At 38.7% G+C, this 23045-nt stretch overlaps 1 protein-coding gene across 1 annotated transcript in view; it reads left to right on the forward strand.

Moving 5' to 3' along the window:
• ITGA9 (integrin subunit alpha 9) overlaps window positions 1-23045 on the forward strand; it is a 212176-nt gene that overhangs the window by 119939 nt on the left and 69192 nt on the right. The window contains exon 18 of the mRNA XM_058803423.1: window positions 7188-7338. Within this exon, the coding sequence (XP_058659406.1) occupies window positions 7188-7338 (151 nt within the window). The remainder of the gene's footprint in view (window positions 1-7187; window positions 7339-23045) is intronic.

Here is a 23045-nt window from a genome sequence, read left to right on the forward strand (position 1 = left end):
CTGTTCTCAAATCAGTTTTTCTTAAAGAATAAATATGTGAAATTTTGGCAGCATGGCACAGAAACATGATTCATTGCTTCCCCTTCAACAATTGTCTAGTGTTGAGTCTTGCAGCTGCCATAGGAGATGGCAAAAGCTGGTCTTATCCATGCAGTTATACCCTGTGGATAGTGGTATTAGTGATTTCTAAAGGAAGATACTTAAAAGTGTTTTAGTGTAAAGAATATATGTATTTATTGTGTATGGGTAACTTTAATGACGCAACCTGAAACCATAAGAGAAATAGGAATAGAATATTTTGCAGTAAACTTTGGTTTTTTTGACCACAACTGGTCTAGGTTTCCTCTCTAGCAATTCACTACTGAAAAACAAAATATTATGTTAATTATTATTGTCAAATATTTTTTAGTCTTAAAAACATATTTATTACCTATTATTTGACTTTAATGCCTCATTCTGTTCTCTCAGCACAATAAATGTCTTTTCTATCAAGTTCCTGCAGCAACTAGCACATTTTTAGTGACACTCTTGTAGATGCTTATTTAGATGCTGAGCTGTGTCTGTTTCCTCAAGATGCGCTGAGGCGAACTCTGAAGTAGGTGTTTCCCAGAGGTTTATATCTCCCTAGCCTTTAAAATCTTGTATTCATTAATTTGGTACTTTATGTGGGAGAAAAGCTCTCTGGTCTTTTAAGAAGAACCTGAAATTGCTGAGGGAGGTGTTGTCTGACATACCAATGCAGTTTCAGCTCCTGATCTGATGCTTGTCCATCTGACTGGCTCTGCAAAGGCCAGTTGTCAAGCCTTTTTAGGATGTAATAGGAATCAGGTGAAAAGTGCTGAGACATCTGAGGAACAGTGAGGGTGTTTGTTTGAAAAAATGGACTTTCCTCCAGCCGTAAGAAACAAGCTAGCTAAAAAGACCAGAGCAGAATGGGTTGTTGCTTCCATGTGAGATACAGCTAAGGAGAAAATCCTGTGTGGCTGTGTATATACACTGACAACCCGTGTGTGGCAATGAATAGAGCAGCTTTACCAAAAACAAACAGTACAAGAAGAAAGAAAGGTGATGTTGTGAATGTTGTGTAGCTGCTGTGTTCCTGCACAAGCTGCGTGTGTGGTAAGTAAATCAGATTGTAAGCATAGGACTATGAGCCCTCATGGATAGAAAATATTGCAATAAATATTGCTATTCCTAAGAAGGCTCCAAGATGAAGTCTGTCTTTCATACATTTATTTGACAAGAGGTTACCTTTTATCCATCATTAGAACAAAACTGCTTATCCATCCGAGTGCTTCTGACTGATGTTTGGCTATTAGAAAGTAGCATCTTTGTTTCATGTTGGTTTAGGGCATCTTCAAAGGCCACCATTCATTAGGCTTAAATTTATGTTCCTCTCCTAAAAACTGGCTCAGGTGGGTTCTGTGTATACTGCTTAAAATTGGGGGTTTTTTTGGAAGTGTGTAATTGGAAGCAAAAGTCATAGGAAGCCAAAGAAGTGACAGGTGCATTTTGCAGAAATTTTCAAGTTTTTCCAAGTTATGAGTTTAATTGAGTTGAAGTGAATGCTCTCAAAAGTTCTCTTATAAAATGGGATTTTTGAGAAATGTCCTTTTCCAATTGAAAGGTCAAGTTTGTGGACTGGGCTGTTTTTCCTTCCATTTGTTCCTTTGAAATTAGCCAGAGAACGGACAAAATTCCAGTCTGTCAAAAACTTCCTCATTAAAATGTTTCCATTTTAATGAAATAATTATTTATGAAGAAAAAGTATTTTCCAGTATTATCTGGTCAGTTCCTCAGAAGATTGGTTTTGCTTTTTTTCCATATATATTCCTTCTCTGACTTACTGGAGGATTAACATTTTTTATGACAACACTTCTCTGTGACCTCTTTTGTCTTATGCATGGCTCTGTATATGATAAGCAGGTAAATGATTTAATGTGATGTTTTAGGATGCAATATTGAAGTACTTAACCCAAGCCTGTCTGAAAAGACAAAGGAGAGTGTGCATGACTTCCAGACTTTGAGCTTGCAACTCTACTGAAGTTTATAAGTGTATTATTTGTATTATTGAAGAGTGAGTAATTTCATGTCAGAGCCATAGCTGGTCTATAGCTGCAGAGATAATTTGGCATAACAGACACCAACTCAACCAGCCTAGTTCATTAGATAATGGAAGTAAACAAGTCTCTGGGTGTGTTACTGATAGGCTGGATTCAAGTTCAAACAGAGGACCTCAGCCAATCCCTTTGAACCATGAATGCACCCATACAATTGGCCAGTGAGCTGGGCAGAGTTAAGACCCTTAATCAATCACAGATTTAAGAGTGGGAAATTCAAAGCCCCTGTAAAAGAGGATGCCCTCCAATAAATGTTGGCTCTTGCTGCATAAACCCGGTGTGTCTTGTCACTTGTCTGTCTCCGAAACTGCAGTGATTTCACATAGGAAAACTATCTATGCAACTGCAAAACTGACTGTTTGCAAGTGCTGTGTATAGATCCAGGGATGAATATGCTTATGGACCTATTAAAATCAGCAGAAGGACTTCCTCTGGTTCAGTAGGCACATTATCAGATATTAGGTACCTGACTGGAAAAACGTGCTACAGAACTTTCATATCGACTTGTCGATATGAATGTAAAGAATCCAGAACCTGAATGTAAAGAATCCAGAAATCACAGATAAAAATGTGTTACTTGGTTTATATTTGTGTATGGGGCTGCTACCTCTCAGTTTTGCACTGAGATATCAAATGAATTCCCAGATCTACTGAGGATTTCAGCTTTTCAATGGCCCTTTAGGTTTAAGTATTTGCAAAAACTCCTCCCAAAGTTCAACTAACCCTGAAGCCTGCAATTAAAAAAAAACCAAAACCAAACAGAAGAAAGGTATTCAGGGTTGATGTAAAAAGAGTCTGTGGAGACAAAATTAATATTTAATTATCCTAGCAACTTCAAAAACCAACTGCAGTGCTGGTTGGTGAAGGTAGAAATCTGTTTGGATGTGTCACAGCAACACTGTTGATTTACACCTTTTATTGATTTAAAAGCAAAAGGTGGGGTTCTTTATTTTCATCTGATGGAGTTGGAGGACAGATTGGACTTCAGTTGTTTGAAACATTTTTACCCATTTGCAGTCTAATTGACTATGGCTGTAACTTCCGCTGTCTATTGAGCAGTAATGGTGATATATCTATGTAGGTGCTAATTTGCTATAAGGAAAGAAGGGTTCCCAATACAAAAGGGAAAGTCAGTGACCCAAATAATAAGGTAAATGTGACCCTGCCACATTCTTTGTCCTATGTATGATCTGCACAGACTAAGTGCTGAATGCGTTCTCACTTTTTTAAAAAAATCACCCTGTTGAAATAGAGAAATGAAACATGAAATAGAGGAAATGTCCCTGCACACCATTTGGAGCGCAGATTATGCATCCACTGACCCATGTTAATAAAGCGCCACATCTTGAGGGGTGGAGAAATGAAGATTGCAGATCTTTTCAGTTTGACTTTCTCAGATAGTCTTTCTTCCCTCACTGACCATAATGCAATGATATGGTGTGGACATTGACAATTAGAGCATTAGAGCATGCAGAAAAGGTATTTGTTTTATCCTGGAATTTGCTTTCCTTTTCTTAATCGCTTAAGACATAAATTAAATATCTATTTACATTTGATGTGTACTACCATTGTCACTGAATTTAAAGTTATGGCAGAAATTTGGAGCCTGATTTTTAAAATTGCTTGTTACTTGCAAGTTTGGGTCATGTGAATGAAAGCTGGAAATATTTAGTACTTCTGAATTTAAAACTTTTTTTCTTTCCATGCAGACATTGATAACTTGACATCTTCAGGCATCTATATGTATGTGAATACAAATATGTTTGCTTATATATAATAAATACATACATCTACAGTCTGCCCAGAACTTTTTCTCAGTTAATTTTTTGGGTGTAGTACCTAATGTAACAAGGTGGTGGTATTCTGTCCAATTAACTGTTTATTTCTTGATATTTTCTGATTTATTTTCTTTCTTTACTTTTCTTTTTTCCTTTTTTTTGCTGGTTGGTTGGTTTTGTTTTGATTTTTGTCCTGTTTTTTCTGGGGTTTTTTTTTTTTGTTTGGTTTGTTTTTGTTTGGGGTTATTTGTTTTAGCCTTTCTTCCTTTATGTGAGCAAGGTTACATGGATCATGTTGAGAATGTTGGCAGTTTTGTAGTTCTCATATATGAACATATAAACAAAAAGTTATTGCTTGATTGGGTTTCCTAAGTTGTTTGACAAACCTTGTTGAGATGAAGGGGTAACTAATGTGTTTTCTTGTTTCTGAAGAGTGACAACAAATTCTTTAGTTGACATATTTTGACTTGGCAGCTAGGGTGCTTAGTGTGTGGCAGGTGCTGGAGGAGGATGGCCCCAGGCTGGCAATAGAGCTGCTCCAGCACCCCAGAGGCTTCTGCATTTGTGACATTACTCTCAAGCAGCCAACAGGGCTTGGAAGCTCCTCTGTAAATGGGAGTTCACTGCAAGTGAACCTGATGCATTCCAGATGTACACAAATTCAATGACTCAGAAAGCTGATCTTTTAAAAATAGGACTTACAGCGTCATCTTATGGAACTTACAGGCTTTCAGAGCATGAACTGAATTCACCTGCCAGCCTAAAATCAGTGAGATTGTTTTGAGTTTATTAGTGTGTGAATTTTGTATAGGAGCATCTACAAAGTGGTTTTAAATGTGGGTTTTTTCTTTGTTGAGACAAATGTCTCTGTTGAGATAATTTTTATATGATAGACTTGGAACAACAAAGTGGTAGCTTTAGAAAGGAGTGACAAAACCCACTGGTATTAATTTTTGAATTATTTTTTGTGGGGTCAGTTTTAAGTATGATTTTATTATGAGAATTCTTAATTATTCATTAGGAAGGAGAGTATTCTCAATTGTCTTCACTTTATGTTAAATCTCAAAGTTCTGCTACTACCAATTCAGAGAACATTCTGTAGTGTACATTGCATTTAATATCAACTCTACATAAGATAAAGAGCTTGGAATGTTCCTTTGCTTACTGGAGCAATACTTCCAGATTCTACTAATGAGTATAACAGATGCTGATTAAGTTTTGAAGTGATTGCAAAAAGTGAGATTATAAAGTTCACGAGAAATAATTCACAGTATTAAATGCTTGGCTTTTTTTTTTTTTTGCTTACAAGCATGCACTTTTGATTATTAGAAAATCCCAGGAGATTGCTTAGCATCTTCATAATTTGTTTGTTTGTCAACAGTAAGTGTTGAAATTGGTGCCAGAAGGTTAAATGCTTTCAAGTATTCCCATATACATGAGCCATTAATTTGGTACATAAAGAGCAACAACTCAAATTAGTTTTGCAGTCAATCCTGTACTACATACACTTTTGCAAATCTTTATTTGCACTGATAATTGATTATGAGAATAAAAAAATATTTTGAAAGCAAAACGTCCATTTATCAATAGGATTGGTCAGTGTTTGCAGTTGATTTTAAGTGTGAGAAAGCAGACACATTTCCTGGATACTTCTATCTTCCTCATAATAAGCTGCCATTGAACTGTAAGCCATAATTTTGGACTTAATAAATGACGATGATCCTAAATGAAATAAATAAAGGAAACAAATATGCTACAAATATTGCTTACATTACATGGTGAAGTTACACTCACAATCCATAGCCATCAGCTTAAAACTGGACTCTAGATAATATTCTTCTAAACTTCTCATTCACTAGATTTGGTATGTATCATCAGAAACCCACATTTTGAAACTTCTTGATAAGCACAGGCAAATGGAGTCCAGCAAGCTCTGCCTTTGGATGTCTGGTACAGCTTTGATGGGCAGAAGATGCTGAACAGTTTATAAGCAATGCATTTCCAGAAACTCCACTTTTATGCAAATGCCCTGGCTGCAGTAACATGAAGAAGGCTGTCAGAGGACTGTTAGCAATGGAGGGTCAGGCTGCCTTTAAACAAAGCTCTTGGCCTGCACACCAGCCATCTTCAGAGGACTGCTGATAAGCAGAAGTGTGGTGTGTGCCAACGTGTACGTCCCTGGAACAGCTTTATAGAAATTGGGTGAATGAAAAGTGGTTCCTTCTTACTTTTGGGCTAGCTGTACTCTAGAGGAAATAATTGTGAGCATCTCCCTGCCTTGTTCCCTGGAGTTCTTTGTCCATTTCTGACTAGCTACTCTGTTTTCTCTGTGGCACTTCCTCTGTTTCTTCAGGATGTACGAATGGTTCTAGAGTCCAGTTATGACAAACACCAAATTTAGCATTTGTCTGGTTTTGCTAATTTTTAAATGAACACCTGCTATATTTCATATTATCTTTTACTATTACTTCTAAGACCTGCAGATCTGTGCATTGATACTGTATATTCTTGTGATTTATTTTTAGCCTTTATTTATTTTTAGCCTTTCTGAACAGCCTAGAAGGATTAAATACCAAATAATAAATGTGTGTGCATGAATATCTCTATTTACCTCTATGTGTGCATGTCTGTGTTTGTACATAATCTGTGATGCCATATTGCAACAGTGTGTTGATTCATGATATATAGCTGTTACCCTTGATATTCCACTTACAGAAAATGACTCTACCATGTTAGGTCCAGCATAAATATCTAAAGAAAGATTAGTCACATTCACTGGTAATTTGTTGCAATTTCCACACTTTTTTTTCATTTACATCAGTTTCTGGGGTTTTTTTGGGCCTGGTTTCAATTTTTTTCTATCCATAGCATAACTCTAAGAAGGCTTTTCAGAGAGTTGCTGGACTAAGTCTGAATTATTGAGAGACAAACTGTAATACCTTGTGTATTTGAACGTGGGCATAATATCTTGCAGTTGTTGCATCTTCCCTGCACAATTACTTTACATTTTTCAACTAATTTATTATCACACAAAGTAGGGCATGTGAAATAGTTTTATGTGGGAATCATAGGGTTTTCCTACAGTCCCAAAATACAGTGTCAGAACCCTGAGTCAGGAGCTGTTCATTCCTAGTATGGCCCTCTGCACTATGCAGTGCAGCACATTCCTGAACTTCTGACTGCTGAGCTTTTAAACAGTGGAGTTGTGACACTTCTGTAGCAGAAGAAAGCAAGATCAGAGGGTGAAAGTTTACCAGAGTTATACCAATGTAACTATTTCTGCCTACAGTGTTGATGACAGAACTTCCTACCTGGCCCTGGGAGCAGTGAGGAACATCTCACTTAACATTTTCATCTCCAACACTGGTGATGATGCCTATGACACCAATGTTTTCTTCAATTTTTCTGGAGAGCTCTTCTTCATCAAAATGTGGCAAAAGGTAAGAAAGGCTAATCTCACTGCAAGCAAGTCTTTTAACTTTAAGCCAATTTAATTACAAATTAAGGATGGACTAGAGGATGGCCTAGTCCACACTGCTGAGACATTTGGAAGTTGGTTTTGGTTATGCTACACTTTAATTCCTTTCAGGCTCTTTAATGAGATTTTTTTTCTTTATGGATTGGGAATGTATAGATTACACCTTCTGTATTTCTGTAGAAGACACATGCCTCTTATTTGTGGTGCACTAATGAAAAAGGAAAACAGTTTGTTTGAGATATTAAGAGGTAGATATTAAGAGGTAGATATTAGAGATATTAAGAGATATTAAGAGGAAACTGATAAGGTACCAAATGGTACTGAAATACAAAGTGTAACTTTTGTTTGAGTGCCACACTACACCCAGAGGTCCTGGTTATCTCTTGATCTGGACTTCTAGACTTTCTCTTTGTTGAAATCAAGATACAAGGCTTGTTCTTTGCTCGTATCCTGGTGTAACTTTGGGTTGTGGCCAGGGCACATCACTAGATCCAAGAGGTCAAGAGTGCTTTTAATTTCATCCACATGGAGTCAGGTGAATATTTTGAGTTTTAGTCTCTTTTCATTTAGGTAGAAATACTTGCATGAGTTCATTAGCAGGAGTTCATTTAGAAATAAAGGTGCTGTAATGAATCAAGCTTTTTGCAAACTGATGGCTGTGAAAGCTTTTTGGGTGTGAGTAATGTGACAGTAATTGTGCAAAATGGGAGTTGTATAATTGTGACATTCTCTGTTTGTTCCTGCTTTTCACCGTTGTTTCTCTCTCCTCTAGAGCTTTGCTTTGCAAGCCATAAGAGCAATATTAATAACAGTAATACAACTTTTGTAAGTTCAAGATTAACTTGGTCCACTGAACCAATGAAATTTTGCCATTGTTTGTCATGTTTTATGATAGGATTAAATTATTATAAACCTCTTAAATTTTCTCACTACATAATAAAAAACCATAATTTTTAATGCATGTTAATTCTCGTAGTGTTCAGTTTTGACTGAACAGTTGCAAGCATCAGTGAGTTGTCATTTATTATAAACTTTATTTTCAGCCATTATGTGCTGCAAGTGTGCAATCTATTAGGAGGGAAAAGGCAGGGGATAAATTAGAAATGCCTATGCCACTGTACAACTTCTCCTTGGTGAAAGCTTTATGGGAAGACTTTCAGGGTCTGGCCCAGTTCTCATTGATGTCAGTGAGAGGGTTTCCATTCCTTTCCACGAGAAAAGAAACAGAGCTTGATGCCTGTTCTTTTAAAAGATTGTTGTCATCCTTTTTCTTTTTTGCATATTTTGCACATACCAAGTAACTGGAACACCAATTACCTTCATCATTTTCCTTGGCCAACACTGTGAGGAAAGAAGCTATGTTGTTTCCAGTGATATTTTACCTTCAGCTTAGGTTTATAGAAGACTTGAAAGCATCTGTGCTGAGTGCTGCACAGAAGGAGCAGTTTCTGGAAGCTGCTAACATTCTAGTATTATGTCGCCGCTCAGTGTATTTTCTTCTAAGAGAAGCTAGGATTTCTTTAAAAAATGTACTGCATACATCATCCTCAGGTCTTGCAAACAGCATCAAAGTACAGTCTGCTATTATTCCTGCTCTTCCGATGTCCAGTGTTCTTATGATTAATTTCATAGGGTTTGAGTGTTTTTAAAAATATTTATTTCATTATTTCAACAATTTTGGAAAACCAAGTTAAAGGATTATGTTAGGCTATTTTCCTTTGTCTCACTCAGCTTTTGCTTTTGGTCAAAATACTATATCATTGGCCTCATAATTTTTTCAGGTGAGAAACTGCATAATGATCTCATAGCCTCAATTATAGTGTTATATTTTCCCTAAGCTCTTTGTGGGCTTTTTTTGAGTAAAATATCAGTTTCCATGTCTCACAACCTACTCCCATCCTTTGACGTCTATGCAGATTTTGTTCCTTGTTGAATATTGTCCAAACAAAAATACAGAACATTAAGCCAGAATAAAAAAAGACAGCACCTAGAGTTTTTCCTTAGTGGAGCAATTTTGGAATCAAAAGAGCTTTGTGTGGTAGGAAGCATTGAGTATCATCTGCCTTTTAATAAATAGTGCTGAAGTGAAACGGAATGAGATCTTTCATGTGTTTGCTTGCTTGTTTCTCTGCAAGGTGACTCTGAAAATGATGACCATGTAGTAGGCTTTTTTAACCTGTCATCGGAGTCTGTTCAAGACGTTGTAAGTTCCCTGTTTTTTTCTATGACTCCACTGGGGACACTTGTAGTGAATCCAGTGCAGTTTTGTTTCTTTCTGTGGATTGGTTACAATGAGACCTGACAGTCCAAAAGTTTAATGCTGCTGTTTTTCAACAAAGTTCCTGAGATGAAATGCCACATCTTGTGTTTGAAAAACAAAGGGGTGGCCTAGTTCAGGGATGATGATGGTACTGTTCCCTGAAGAGTCTGAGTATGCTAGCCCCTCTTCCCTTCCTGAAGATTGAGATTTTATGAGACTTTGTAAATAGAGACACCACCTAAAGATCAGTTGTCCACTGGAATAATTTCACCAGGGAAGTGGTGGATTACCCAGTGCTGGACGCTTTTAAGATTCAGCTGGACAGGGTGCTGGGCCATCTCGTTTAGACTGTGCTTTTCCCTAGAAAGGTTGGACCAGATGGTCTTTGAGGTCCCTTCCAACCTGATATTCCAGGCTTTGCTGTATCTCTGCAAGTTGAAAAAGCATTTGCTGATTGATACTTAGGAGACTCCACCTATTCCACTATCTGATTTTTTCCTATTATGCTGCAGCCAGTCCTCTCTATTTCATGGATGAAACACAGCTTTTTCTTTACATTACTCCTGACAGATAGTTCTTCTCAGAAGAGGCACAGTATGTAGCATGGGCTGACTTCTCATTCCTCTGTGCTCCTACAATTCCTGTGCAACATTTCAAGACCTCACTCTATGAGATAGGGTTTTTTTACAGGTGCATAGAGTACAGCACTGCAATAAAATTCAAAATGTGTCCACTGAGAAAAGTGTTACTTTTTAAATATGTGTTCTTTAAAAAAATAGGAAGCAAGAAAGACACTTCACCTGTGTGCTTAGACTTTTTCTTTACTGTGTTGGCAAAGAAATCTTAGTCCCCTCTTCTGTGTAGAGTAGATTTTAAAATACTTTTTTTCATCTGAAAATCCATTCTTCCTTAAATTTAATTCAGCTTTAGGAAAGCATTCTATTTCAGAGTCCGAAAAGTCCACCTAACAGAGCTGATACAACTTTCCTATCAAAGAGTGCAGTGTTGCAGTGTGCTGAGTCTGGAAAAAGAATACAAAGCTGTTGCTACTAATTTCTGCACCATTTTACTTCTGCTGGAATTACCTCCTGGCTTGTGTTGTTTTGCTGAAGATGTATGCCAGCAACAGGCACTTTGCTAACCATTATTAGCTGCTGCTCAGTGCAGAGGGATATTTCCAGTACAGTTGCAGAAATAGCATTGTAAGCTTGCTGGCAGTGACAGTAAATGTGTATGGCAGAGCTGTGTCTCTATTAAATGAGCTCAGCTATGGCATGAGATTTTATAGCAATAGTATAAACCAAGCATATTTGCTATAGTAACAGTAAAAGAGTGTATAGCAATAATGTCTCCCTTTTCTGCAAGGGCTGATAGGAATCTCTCAGCTAAACCAGCATTGGTTTTGGAGAGAGTAGGTCAGGAGATTCCATTGCTGAACATCATTCCCCGATGTAGATTGTTCCTACATTTCAGACATCCTTCCAGTGTCCAAAACCAGCTGTGTGTAACACACCTGCTGCTTCTCACAACAGCTTTTGCCAAGCTACAGGTGAGTGAAGGTAGCAGGGCCAGACCAGGGCAGGGTTAAGAGTGAGGTTATGGTTTCTTTGGATGCAGTAGTTGCCCACGATCCCTTTGTACACATGTATCTGAAACGCTGTTGTGGAGTATGAATATTGCTGATAACCATAGTCATGCTGCTTATGGGCTCTGGGATTTTACTTCGGATGAATAATGCGATACTCTCTATGTTACTAGGGAGATCATGCAGTTTGGATAAGAACTCACTCTTCTTCCTCACTCCCAGAGCTCTTGCTGGCATCTCTTGACTAGTATTGCCCAGGAGGGCTGCAGATGAAGGCAGAGTTTAACTTTTTCCAAATTGGAATTCTTTTGCTCCAGATTCCCACACTGATCAAACTTAGTCCCAGAGTCTTAAGTCTGGCATGGAGAAGACAGGACACCAAAAACAAAGATACATGCTCCCTTTTGGGCTGCTGGAAGAAAATTTAGGTCCTGGGTATTCATTATCTCTGTTTTTCTAGCAGTTGCTGCCCCTTTGGGTTGATGCCTTTTTCTGAGCCCTAAAATCATGGTTAGGTGATAAAATGCACCTAACTTTTTAAAGGATCCCCTCAAGTGCACAAGATACCCAAATGTGCTGAAGATACACAGATGAACATAAAGTGATTACAGGTTTATAAGTTTAGCAAATTAGCCTAATTGACAAGAATTCCCAGTTAGAGACACAAGTGGTGAAGTAATTCCCCCTTTTGGTTCACTGCTCTTTTAAAGCCTCCCTTCCTCATTGGTTGTTTATGGGAAAGTGGCGCTCAACCTTGGTTCTCAGGAGAAGCAAAAATAGGATTGGGACCTAGGAATGTGTTTTGTCTTTCCATCTAACAGAGCAGTTAAAATACTAGCTATGAATCTATTTAGTTATACAATAATAGGCTACAGAGATACAAGTACACGTGAAGAATAAGCAAAAGCAAAAATCAGTTTTGCATCAGGATCCTCTGGCAAATGAGTTAACATGATCTGTCTCAATTCACATCTAACTTATTAGGAGAAACCTTTTAAAGCTTGCTAGCAGAAATCTTTATTTTAATAAGTAAGTGTTCTGATTTAATTCTGCTGGTTTTGCATGTAGTGTGTTTGACTAGCTCCTGTAAACCACTTCGACAGAGGATCAGAGTGTTGCTAAGTAGTATGGAAGCTCTGACCCCTTGAACAAGTGAATCTGAAAGATTACCCAAGTCATATATCACTTACATGAAGAGATTTGAACTGTTTGCCAGGAAAGCAAAAGCTTTTATTGCCAGGTCTTGGGAGTATGAGTAGTGTGACAGTAGCCATGCCATATGTTGCCTCTCTGTTTTTGCAAATCTAATGGTCAACTATTGCTCCAGAGTGGACTTAAATGTTTTGTATCCCTGGTGTAGAATTGTCCACTTTCTTAAGTATGAAGAAAAAAATGTGTGCAGCTCAAGTTATTAGGCTTGATTGTTTATTTTAATTTTCTTTTTCTGTTAATGCTCAATGAAACAACTTTTCTAGTTCCCTAGGGATAAGTAAAGAGCAGTGCTTTTTCAGGTCAGGGGCTGTAAGGGTTATGTAATATACCCCTACTCACAGCAGTCAGGAATTGAAGGCTAGACTGTTGATCCAAACTTTCCACTTGGGATTCTTGTATCATTCCTATCATCAGGGAATGAGCATTGTAGATTTGATTTATTCATGTAGTTAGTAGCAATTTGAGCCTTTTAAATTTTTCTCCTATACTATGATTTATCATGTAGATCTGAGAGATTTTGATATTTGGGGCATATATAGGGTTTCCATATCTAGAGATATAAATATAGATATATAAATAATTTTTATTGCTTTATTTTTTTTCCCAATAAATTAACTGAATTAATAGAATGAAAAATCCTCAAGTATTTTGGAATAATTCTGATTGGAAGGTGTTTAGAAGCTGTGATTTTACAGGACATTAAATCTTGTTCTGCTCAGAGTTGGAAGAACTGTGTGAATTTGATTTTTACATACATTGAGAAGTTTTATGCTGATAATGTGGGGCTGTGCTTTGAGTTACCCAGTGTGAAAAGTGTTTGTCCTAAGTAGCTCATAATAATTTTTAATTTGACTGTTTATCTTGGACATCTTTTCCAACTTTGATGAATCCATGATCATATTTTATATATATATATATATATATATATATATATATATATATATATAGTGGTTTTGAGGAAGATCCTGGGACGTTTTGTGTGGCTCAGATTATTAAGGGAGGTTTATGTGATTGCCTAGTTCTGCCCTTCTCACAGGTCTGTCAGGGGAATGATTTTCTAAAAGAAGAACAGCTGTGTGGATAAATACAGTCATGTGAGATGTACATTTGTAAGGGTTTAGAAGGCAGTCTGTGCTATAGCAAAGACCATTTACAGTGAATCCTGACCCATCTGCTGGTGTAGATCATCATACTGAAAAGGTGTACCATGCAATCTGGCATTTCTCCGTGTCTGGACATCAGCAGAGGTACTGGTTTCCATTCAGTTGAGGTAGGGAAAATGAGAGTCAAAGCAGATAACTTAGGAGACTTCTTCAATGAGATGGAGAAGGGCTTCATGAACCACAGCAGGAGCTGTTCACCCTGTTTCAGTCTCTGAGTGGCCCATAGCTCACCAGCCAAGCTGCTTCTCCATGTACATTTTCAGGAGCTGCACAGAGCTGGGAGCCAGCAGTACCAAGTCACGGGAGAAGGCTTTGGCAAAGAGATTTAGCTCTGTTGTTCAGATCCAGCCACCTCTATCTAGACTATTATTTTGATAAGCTGCATTACTAGGAGAAAGGTAAAAATCCTTCACAGAAGATAGAGCCCAGTATATAGTGAACTCAATATACTTATCTTGGATATGCTTATTTAAAGGTTATGCTGTCCCTATGGATCCCAAAGATCACCAGTGACTTTCCTGTCCCAGGGTCTCACTTCATTATCATGTTTTGCTCTTAAATTCAATGGACAAAGACTTGTCAGTGTTTGAGGTGAAAAATCTGTGGGGCAGGGTTCATCTCCTATGTTCTTAGGATGAGGCTTAAAATTGTCTGGACTTTGACATCCTGTGCAAAAGACCTAAATAAGAATTAATTTGCACAGCTTTCAATGGCTTTCATTACAGCAAGAAATAGGGGGTTATTTTTGTAGTTATTTGAAGCTTAAGTTTATTGAATTTCTGGTATGAAAGGTCAATTCTGTTCAGGCAGGAGTTTCTGTTGGTCACTTTTCTAATAGACATCTGTGATGCTGTCGGAAGATAAATGACACTGCTGGTGTAAAATCAATATAATTGTAAAAATATATATATATATCTATCTTTGCAGTATATATGAACATGTATATTACACAGATAATATATATGTATATTTATATTTATACTTATTTGCATTGTTTAGTCCTTTAGAATGTTGTAGTCATGGTCTTCTGTAGTGGCTGGAAGTAGTGTCAGTTGTTTTCTTTCACCTAGTTGTTTAGTTTTCTCCTGTGAAGCTGATAGGATAAAACCCAAACCCTCTTAAATCTTATTAAACACAAGACATGATCATGTGGCATACTTCAGGTATAGCCTCTTTGAAGTCAATGACAGTGTTGCTGTAGAAAGACTAAAAAAAACCAGCTACAGAGGCAAAAACATGAGTAAGGTTGTGAAAAGTTTTTAGCTAAAAATCAAAGTGCCGCTTACAAAATCACAAACTTTCCTGTCAGTGGGTTTTATATCTGTCTTCCTGTTAGCAGGAGCAGTCATGTTAAACCCCATCTGAAGGAGGCCCCAAATCCAGTTTTGGTTTGTGGTTTTTTTGAGAGGGAGCTTCCTGTGGCATTTCATCAAAACCAGAGAGATTGAGCACAGCAGGAAGGAAGAGTGAGAAGTATTTCAGCTGGCTTCGTTGCAGGCTCTGGGGGTGAGCAGGAGACCACCTCCTCACTGTGGACCCCCCACCCAGGCAAGCTGCAGGGATGCTGAGCCAGGCACATTCCTAGATGGCAGCGCTTTTGCAGCCTACCTTTGGGACGAGGCCAGAAATCCTGCACACGACTTCTGGCCATAACAATCTGCGGACACGGTGAATTCCACTTAGCAAGGGAAAAGGAGAAGTGCATTAAAAAACTGCTCTATAAAGTAGTGTGGTACATCATAAAGCCTTACAAATGATCTGCTAAAACTTTATTTTAAAGAAAGAAAAATATATTTTAAATAAGTCTTTTTCAATATCCAATTGTGGTAGGTAATGGGTTATACTTTCACATTTCAACATTGTCCCTAGTTTTCAAGGTATTCATGATGTTAGAAGGGTTTTTGGGGAAGATATCCTGATGCACACTGTGTCTGAGTTTCTGAAAGACCAAAATCCCTGAACATATGTGTTTCAAGGAGGCATTTCCTGGGATATCAGATTTGGCTTTGGTTGCTGGGGAATTTTATGTTAAGCTAAGATTTACAAATTCCAGGAAAATGTCCAGTGCCAAACTCGTTAGCAGTGTTATTACCTTAATGTTATTCTTTACACTTGAAAATTACTACCAGTGAAGGATGGAAAGATCAGAAGGGTAGGGTAAGGCTTGATTTTATTGATTGTATTCCTCATTATGTATTTGGGTTTAGAGTATTTGAGTTTGGGAGGATTTGTTAAATTATTTGTAAGGGTTTTAATTTACTTTTTCAGACTTTGTGTAATTGATGATACTTGAATTTATTTCTTGAACTCATTGTGAGCTTAGGCATTTCATTGTAACACTAAGAGTCAATAGTTGTGTTGCAGTTGAATACACAAATATTCATTATAACTGAAGCCTTATACACAGAAGTTTGTCTTACAGTATATCTGGGCATATATTATGCATGCTTTCCCAAGTACCACTAGAAAAAATTGGCTATTTTGTTTGATTTCTGCCTTTTGTTTCCTGTTTTTAATTTTTGGAACAGTATGTGCTAAAAATATGTTTTTGTTGTCAAATAAAAATGTGTATAACTATTGGATTTACATGGTAGCAGGGAGAGCTATAGGAGTGGCTTCTCAAAGAAGCTGCTGTATGTCAGTTGACTCCATGACAGACCCACTGCTGGTCAAGGCCAAGGCAGTCTGAGATAGTGGTAACACATCTGCAATAAGATATTTAAGCAGGAAAAAAGTTACCATGCAGAAGTAATTGTGGCCAGAGAAGAGTGAGAACATATGAGAGGAGCAACTCTGCAGACACCAAAGTGCGTGGAGAAGGAGGGACAAGAAGTGCTCTAGATGCCAGAGCTGAGATTTCTGTGCAGCCCATGGTGAAGCAGCTGTGCCCCACACTGGAGCAAGTGGATGCCCAAATGGCTGTGACCCCATAGGAAACCCATGCTTGGTCAGTCTCCTGCCAGGGATCTGCAGACCCATGGAGAAAGGAGCCCACACTGGAGCAGGACTTGTGACCCTGTGGGGGACCCACAATTGTAGCAGATGGTTTGAAGGACTGCACACAGTGGAAGGGACTCATGCAGGAGCAGTTGGAGAAGAACTGTAGCCCATGAGGACTCATGTTGGAGAACTTCATAGAGAACATTCTCCTGTAGGAGGAACCCCATCCTGTAGCAGGGGAAGGACTTCTTTCCCTGAGCATGATGCCTTGAGAGGCTACCTAGAACCGAGGCTAGACAGTGTGAAAGGATTAAAGTAGGTATTTATTAAAGAAGGCCTTCAAAGGATACACCTTGGGCAGCACAAGAGCCTGGCCATGGCTACACCCAGGATGGATGACCGGTCACACATTTGCACACTTTTATAAGTTTTGGTCCATTTACATATTGGAGTTAATTGTCCAATTACAGCTTCATATTATGAAGTCCCATCCTCCCAGATTGTTCTCTTCAATTCACTGTTTATAGTTTCTGGGCCTGAAGCTGCAATGGTGTCCTTGGTTCTTGGACTGGAAAAGGATTGTTTTGTCAAACTAAACTGTGAAGAGAACTTGCTAACATTTTATATGAAGTTCAGAGTTATATACTAATGCAGTCCAGAATCTGGAAAATATGAAAGCTAAAACTTAAGGCATGAAACAGGACACAACAGCAGAAACAGCATGTGATGAGCTGACCATAACTCCCATCTCCCTGCGCTGCTCGGAGAGCAGGAGCTTGAGCCCAGCAAGGAGGGAAGAGTAGAGAGAAGGTTTTTTTAAGGTTTGTTTTACTTCTCATTATCCTTCTCCGATTTTGATTTGTAGTAAATTCAACTGACTTCCCCACTTGATAATTTCCTCAGAGTTGAGTCTGTTTTGCTGGTGATGGTTATCAATGAGTGATCTTTCCCAGTCCTTAATCAAGACATCAACCGTATGTTGTATTTTCTCTCCCTTGCCCTGTTGAGGAGGGTAGTGATGTAGTCTTTGGTGAGCACCTGGCATCCAGCCAGGATCAAACCAATAGAGTAATAATTAAAAAACAATATCTGTGTTAATAGTGCATGCAGCCACAATTTAATAGTGTGAAATACATATGTGTGATATATGTATACATGTATACATATATCTACATGTGTAGATATATGTGAGATGAAGGAAAGCTTACCCCAGAGACCTTTCTTCTCCCAATGATTTCCTTGTCTGATTCTTCCCTGGGTTTTTGGAGAGCATGGACTCATACACACCAGAATGTACTCTTGTTATTAAGCTTACATTAATAATCCTATGAGGAAATAATGAAGATTAAAAAAATACAAGTTCATCCACAATTCCTTCAAATAAAGGTGTAATCAAATGCAATACATTTGACAGATTTCAACAGCATATATATTTTGGATATACATGTCAGGGTATGAAGAATACAGGAACAGTGTATAACTGCACATTCTTATTCTTGAGTCTTAAGTTTTCTGGATAATTAGATTATGTCTGAACAGGCATTTAATCAAACAAATTTTCTGCAGTTTTATAGAGAAAAGCCTTTTTGTGGGAATAGTACAATCTCAATTACTTCTGAATTTAGCCTAATATGTGTCAGAGATACTTTGTGTACTAGTTCATATGATTCCTATTTAAATACATCACTGTGGAGTCAAACTGATTTTTCCCTTAGTTTTACTATGGGAAAAAATCCATTTTTCTGTGTTTTTGTATGTGGAATTTGGAGGACATGGTTTAGCACATAGAAGTTACCTTATGCTTGGTACTATATTGGTGTGTTTGCTAGCCAGTGCAATGCTTTTAAAAGGCATGTCTTCAAAGTTTTATGAACAAAGGTTTTGTCTTGATTGGCAAACTGATAGTACATTACTAATTGATGATAAGATACTGCCTTTTTGTCATGCTTTGGTTTATGTGGATCATGGATTTTTCCCATTCTGTTCATAAGTATCCATTTTTCTGGTGGTCAATGGTGGCACATGTGGTTGGCGGCCAGTCATTAGTGGTGTTCCCCAGATCTCAATACTGGGACCTGTCCTGTTCAGTATGATGATCTGAATGAGGGGACTTGAGTGCTCTTCTGGTTTGAAAGCAAAACCAGCAAGAGACTCCAAGTCAGAAATACAATTTATTAGGAAAAGGAAAAAAAAAAATACATGCAATAGTACAAAAGAAAAACCACTGACAGAGTCAGAATACAACCTGACACCCTGCTAGTTAGGGTGGTGGTAGCAGTCCAGATGAAATGCTCTTGTTGAAGTGGTGATCCTGTAGAAAAGATCTGGTAGCTCTTGTCCTCTGGAAACCAGTGGGTAAGGGCTGCTTGTGATGTCCCAAAACCCAGATTATATCCAGCTGGGGATGTTTAGCTCCTCCCCCCTGGGCAGAGCATCTCACAATGGGCTGATATCATTCTGAGTCATGCAGTGGGCCCTTGATTTCCCCTTAAACAGAAATGTCTCCTGGAGGAAGTTATCTCTGAGTCAGGAGTCAAGACATTGATGGGCCCATTAACAGGAGATAAGGAAAAAACTATGCCCCTCCTGGTTTCAGCAGCTCTTGAGGATGAGACTAGAATACATCTTTATATTGTAACCTAGGACAAGTGCACCCTCAGTAAATTTGTGGATGACACCAGATTAGGAGGGAGTTTTGATCTGCTGGAGAGTAGACAGGATTTGCATAGGGTTCTGGACAGGCTGGATTGATGCGCTGACATCAAGATCCAAGTCCTGTCCTTGAGTCACAACAACCCCATGCATCACTACAGGCTGGGGGAAGAGTGGCTGGAAAACTGTCCAGAGGAAAATGGGCAGTGGGTGCTGGTTTGACAGGATCTGAACATGAGCCAGTGTGTCCTCAGGTGACCAAGAAAGCCGATGGCATCCTGAGCTATCCTGGGAATAATGTGGCCAGCAGGACCAGGAAAGTGTTTGTCCTTCTGTACTCAGCATTGCTGAGACCACATCTCAAATCGTGTCCATTTCTGGGCCCCTGATTACAAGAAAGGGCATGTCCAGAGAAGGATAACAAAGCTGTTTGAAGGGTCTGGAGCACATTTAATGAGAGGTGGCTGAGGGAGCTGTGGTTGTTTAGTCTGGAGAAAAGGAGTCTCAAGGGTGACCCTATTATGTTCTACAACTACCTGGAAGGAGGTGAGGGTTGGACTCTTCTCTCAGGAAACCAGCAACAGAACAAGAGGAAATGCCTCAGGCTGTGCCAGAGAAGGTTCAGGTTGGACATCAGGAAGAATTTCTTCACAGTTGTTAAACATTAGAATGGACTGCCAAGGGAGGTGGTAGAATGACCATCCCTGCAGATGTTCAAGAAACAGCTGAATGTGGCACTTTGTGCCATGGTCTAGTCTACCAGGTGGCTTTTTGACCAAAGGTTGGACTTGATTATATCAGAGACATTAACACATATGGGAATGGGTCATAGAGTCAAGCCTGGCCAAACAGCATAGTTGAAATGTGGCCATCCTCACAGTGAATGAGAGTCAGCTGACCTAACAGCTCTATGGGGACAATGTATCTTGGTCATGTTTCCTGTATTGTTTTCTTCAAAAAATTAAATTCAGCAGTTCAGTCAGCAAGCAGGAAAAAGAAATATTTAGCTGGTGTAGTACAGTGAAAGTTAATGTACGTCTAATTGGTCTGTTAAAATGAGAGTGTGGCAGCAAAGGAGGTGGAACTTCTCACTGTGGCACCAGATCCCCATTTCTCCTTACAGTTCCACCACGTGCCCTGCACATCCCTTAAAAGATAGGAGGAACAAAAACATGATTGGTTTTGTTGACTGTTTCTGAAAATTGTTTTGGGGCCTAATCACTTGAGCTGAATGAACAATTTATGCTGTCTCTTCAGCTTCTGAGGTGCTATGCTTTAAAAATTTGCTGCAATAGCTTTTCGCAAGTTAAGATAAAAGTTTATGAGTGAGAGAGAGTTGGAAGTATCTAGCAAATAGAAAAGTTTTTGTCTTTCCCTTTTTACTCAAATATTTCCTGTGTTGGCTGGGATCAGTAAGATATCTGTAAAATAGGTTCCATCCAGGGATGAGAAGGAGAGGTAAGAGGCTTTAATTAATAATAGAGAAATAGACATTTTCTCAAAATAAGGAGCAAATCCAAGATGTTTGAAGTCAGGGTTGCTGGGTTTCAGAGTGGGATGTGCCTACAGCATTTACTACTGAGATAATGGAATAGGACAGGAAATTTCTCCCTAATGCCAAAGGAAACTTCATTCTCCTCTCTAGTTCTTTTTCTGAAACAATTGTTGAGGTTCCCCAACCCTCTTTCAAGTTTATTTTCTGGTAATGAATCAAAGGATCAATTTATTATTAGTATACAGATCCAGATGTCATATGAAGATTTGGTTGTGTGAATGTCAGCATACTCAGGGATGTAGTTTTGCTTGCTCGTTAAGCATTCGGATGGCGAGGGTCAATTGGTGAAACAGCAGTTCACAGAATTTATAGTGTGTGACATTCGTATTTCTTGATGTGGCTTGTTAGGGGAATATCTATGTGTTGAAAATAAAGGAAGACCTTCAGTCCCTGTGACATCTTTAAAACAGACCTTTATGGTACACACAAAATACACTTTTATTCCATTTTATAATTTGATGTGATGTCCAATATTCTTTAATCATTGCATTTAAGAGGTTAGATAAATGCTAGCTTCATTACAAGGTCTTGACGAGCAAGTCTGTATTGAGTCTATAACTCCCTCTCTGTAATACTTTTTCTATCAAGTAATGTTTAGCTATATTAAATTACAGTTGCTATTGATGCTGGTTTATTGTTGATTTGGCCTTCATGTGATTCACATTGTTGCTTGCATTCCTCCTGTGTTTGGAAATTACTTACAAGAGAATAAATGTTTGAAGCTTGAGATCCAGAGCTGTTATGTTAAAAGAGTAAAGCCATCTTAATTTCTTTCCATCATGAGCAACTTTTTCCTCCTTCTGATTCTGTCTCCCGCTTTGCTTTGGCAAGTGGAGAGTTATACACAGAAGAGCTTCTAACCACAAAGTGCTTGCTTGAAGTTGCCAAGTAAACTATATTTCCATAAAGTGGAACAGAACTCATGGGATTTTCACTCTGAGAGAAACTCCTTGAAATTCATATGAAAATATTTCCTAGACCCATGACTGCTTTGTCAGCTACAGCCACCTGTGCTAACTACTGCAGTCTACCTTCAGAGTTACTATCAGTAACAGGATGATTTTTTTTCCCCAGCTTGCAATATATACTCACTGTTCACGAGGGACACTGTGGCTTTTCCAGGTGGCCTGATGCCACTGAGTGCTATCTCCACTGCCTAAGAAGCTGGCCTCAGAGAAGCAGTGCATCCTGACACTCTCAGTGCACAACTCTCCCTGTGCTTCCCCCCGTCCAATCCATGGGTTGTGCAGTACTGAGAGAGTCGGGTACTGATGGCAGTAGTTGTTTGAAGGCTTAGTGCATTTGAAACTCATGAAAGAAGAAAAACCAAACCCCAAGGCTGCAGGCTCAGTTTGTGAGATACTGAGATTTCCAAGCAAAAGTGAATTTCTGTTGCCTTTGGCGTTGGCTGTGGATTGGAGTTGGGGAAGGTCTGTGCTGGCAAGTTCCAGCCCAGAAACATGGAGGAAATACTGTCTGCTCAGCTACCAGAGAGTACTGCTGACAAAGACACAAAGCAGACATCAGACTGCTAGTTACCTGAAGAAAAAGAGAGGCTTAAAGGGCTTTCGAGGATGACAATCAGAGCAAATTCTATGAAGTATCTGAGGTAGATCAGACACACCATTTCAGTGATTTCAGATGATCTTGAATTCTTGCATAGTGCCAGTGTGTTCCCAGGCAGTAGTACACTAATCCTCTTTGTGTTCTTGCAGTTTTAAAATATCCTACAAAGCACTATTTTAGAGGAAAGTGTGGTATCTGTGGAATTTTGTATTAGAACAACTAAGCTGTATGTGCATGAGGGGCCCTCTAAGATTAAATTACTCTGAGCTGTACTTGTTGTCAGTCATAAGGAAACTCAGTCAGAGCCAGACCTTTTGTTTGAAAAAAAATCCCTAGTCTTTTATGACCTCAGGCATCTCTAATTGGACTACATATGTGGATAACTGTGACCACATATGTGGATAACTTTTGTACCTCAATTGCTGTGGAAAGAAAGTACATTAGTATATTGAGGAGGTGGCTGTTAAGTTAATTGGTACATCTTTATATCCTTAACGCCCGAAGGCAGGAAGAGGCAGGGAGAGATAAGTAGGAGCAAAATAAAAGTTTTGCTTTCCAAACCCTGGAGAAACCCATGAGCTGTTGATAGCACAACTGAAGGGCTTAGACCAAGATCATGAAGAGTGATATGAAGGAATAATTTCAAACATCATCAAAGAGATGAGTCTTTATTTTAGGTTCCTGACATGTTTGTTCTACCCAGCTTTGCAAGCCATGCATGTAGAAAGCAGATTAC

Source organism: Ammospiza caudacuta, chromosome 1, assembly GCF_027887145.1.
Source record: "Ammospiza caudacuta isolate bAmmCau1 chromosome 1, bAmmCau1.pri, whole genome shotgun sequence".
NCBI lineage: Eukaryota > Metazoa > Chordata > Aves > Passeriformes > Passerellidae > Ammospiza > Ammospiza caudacuta.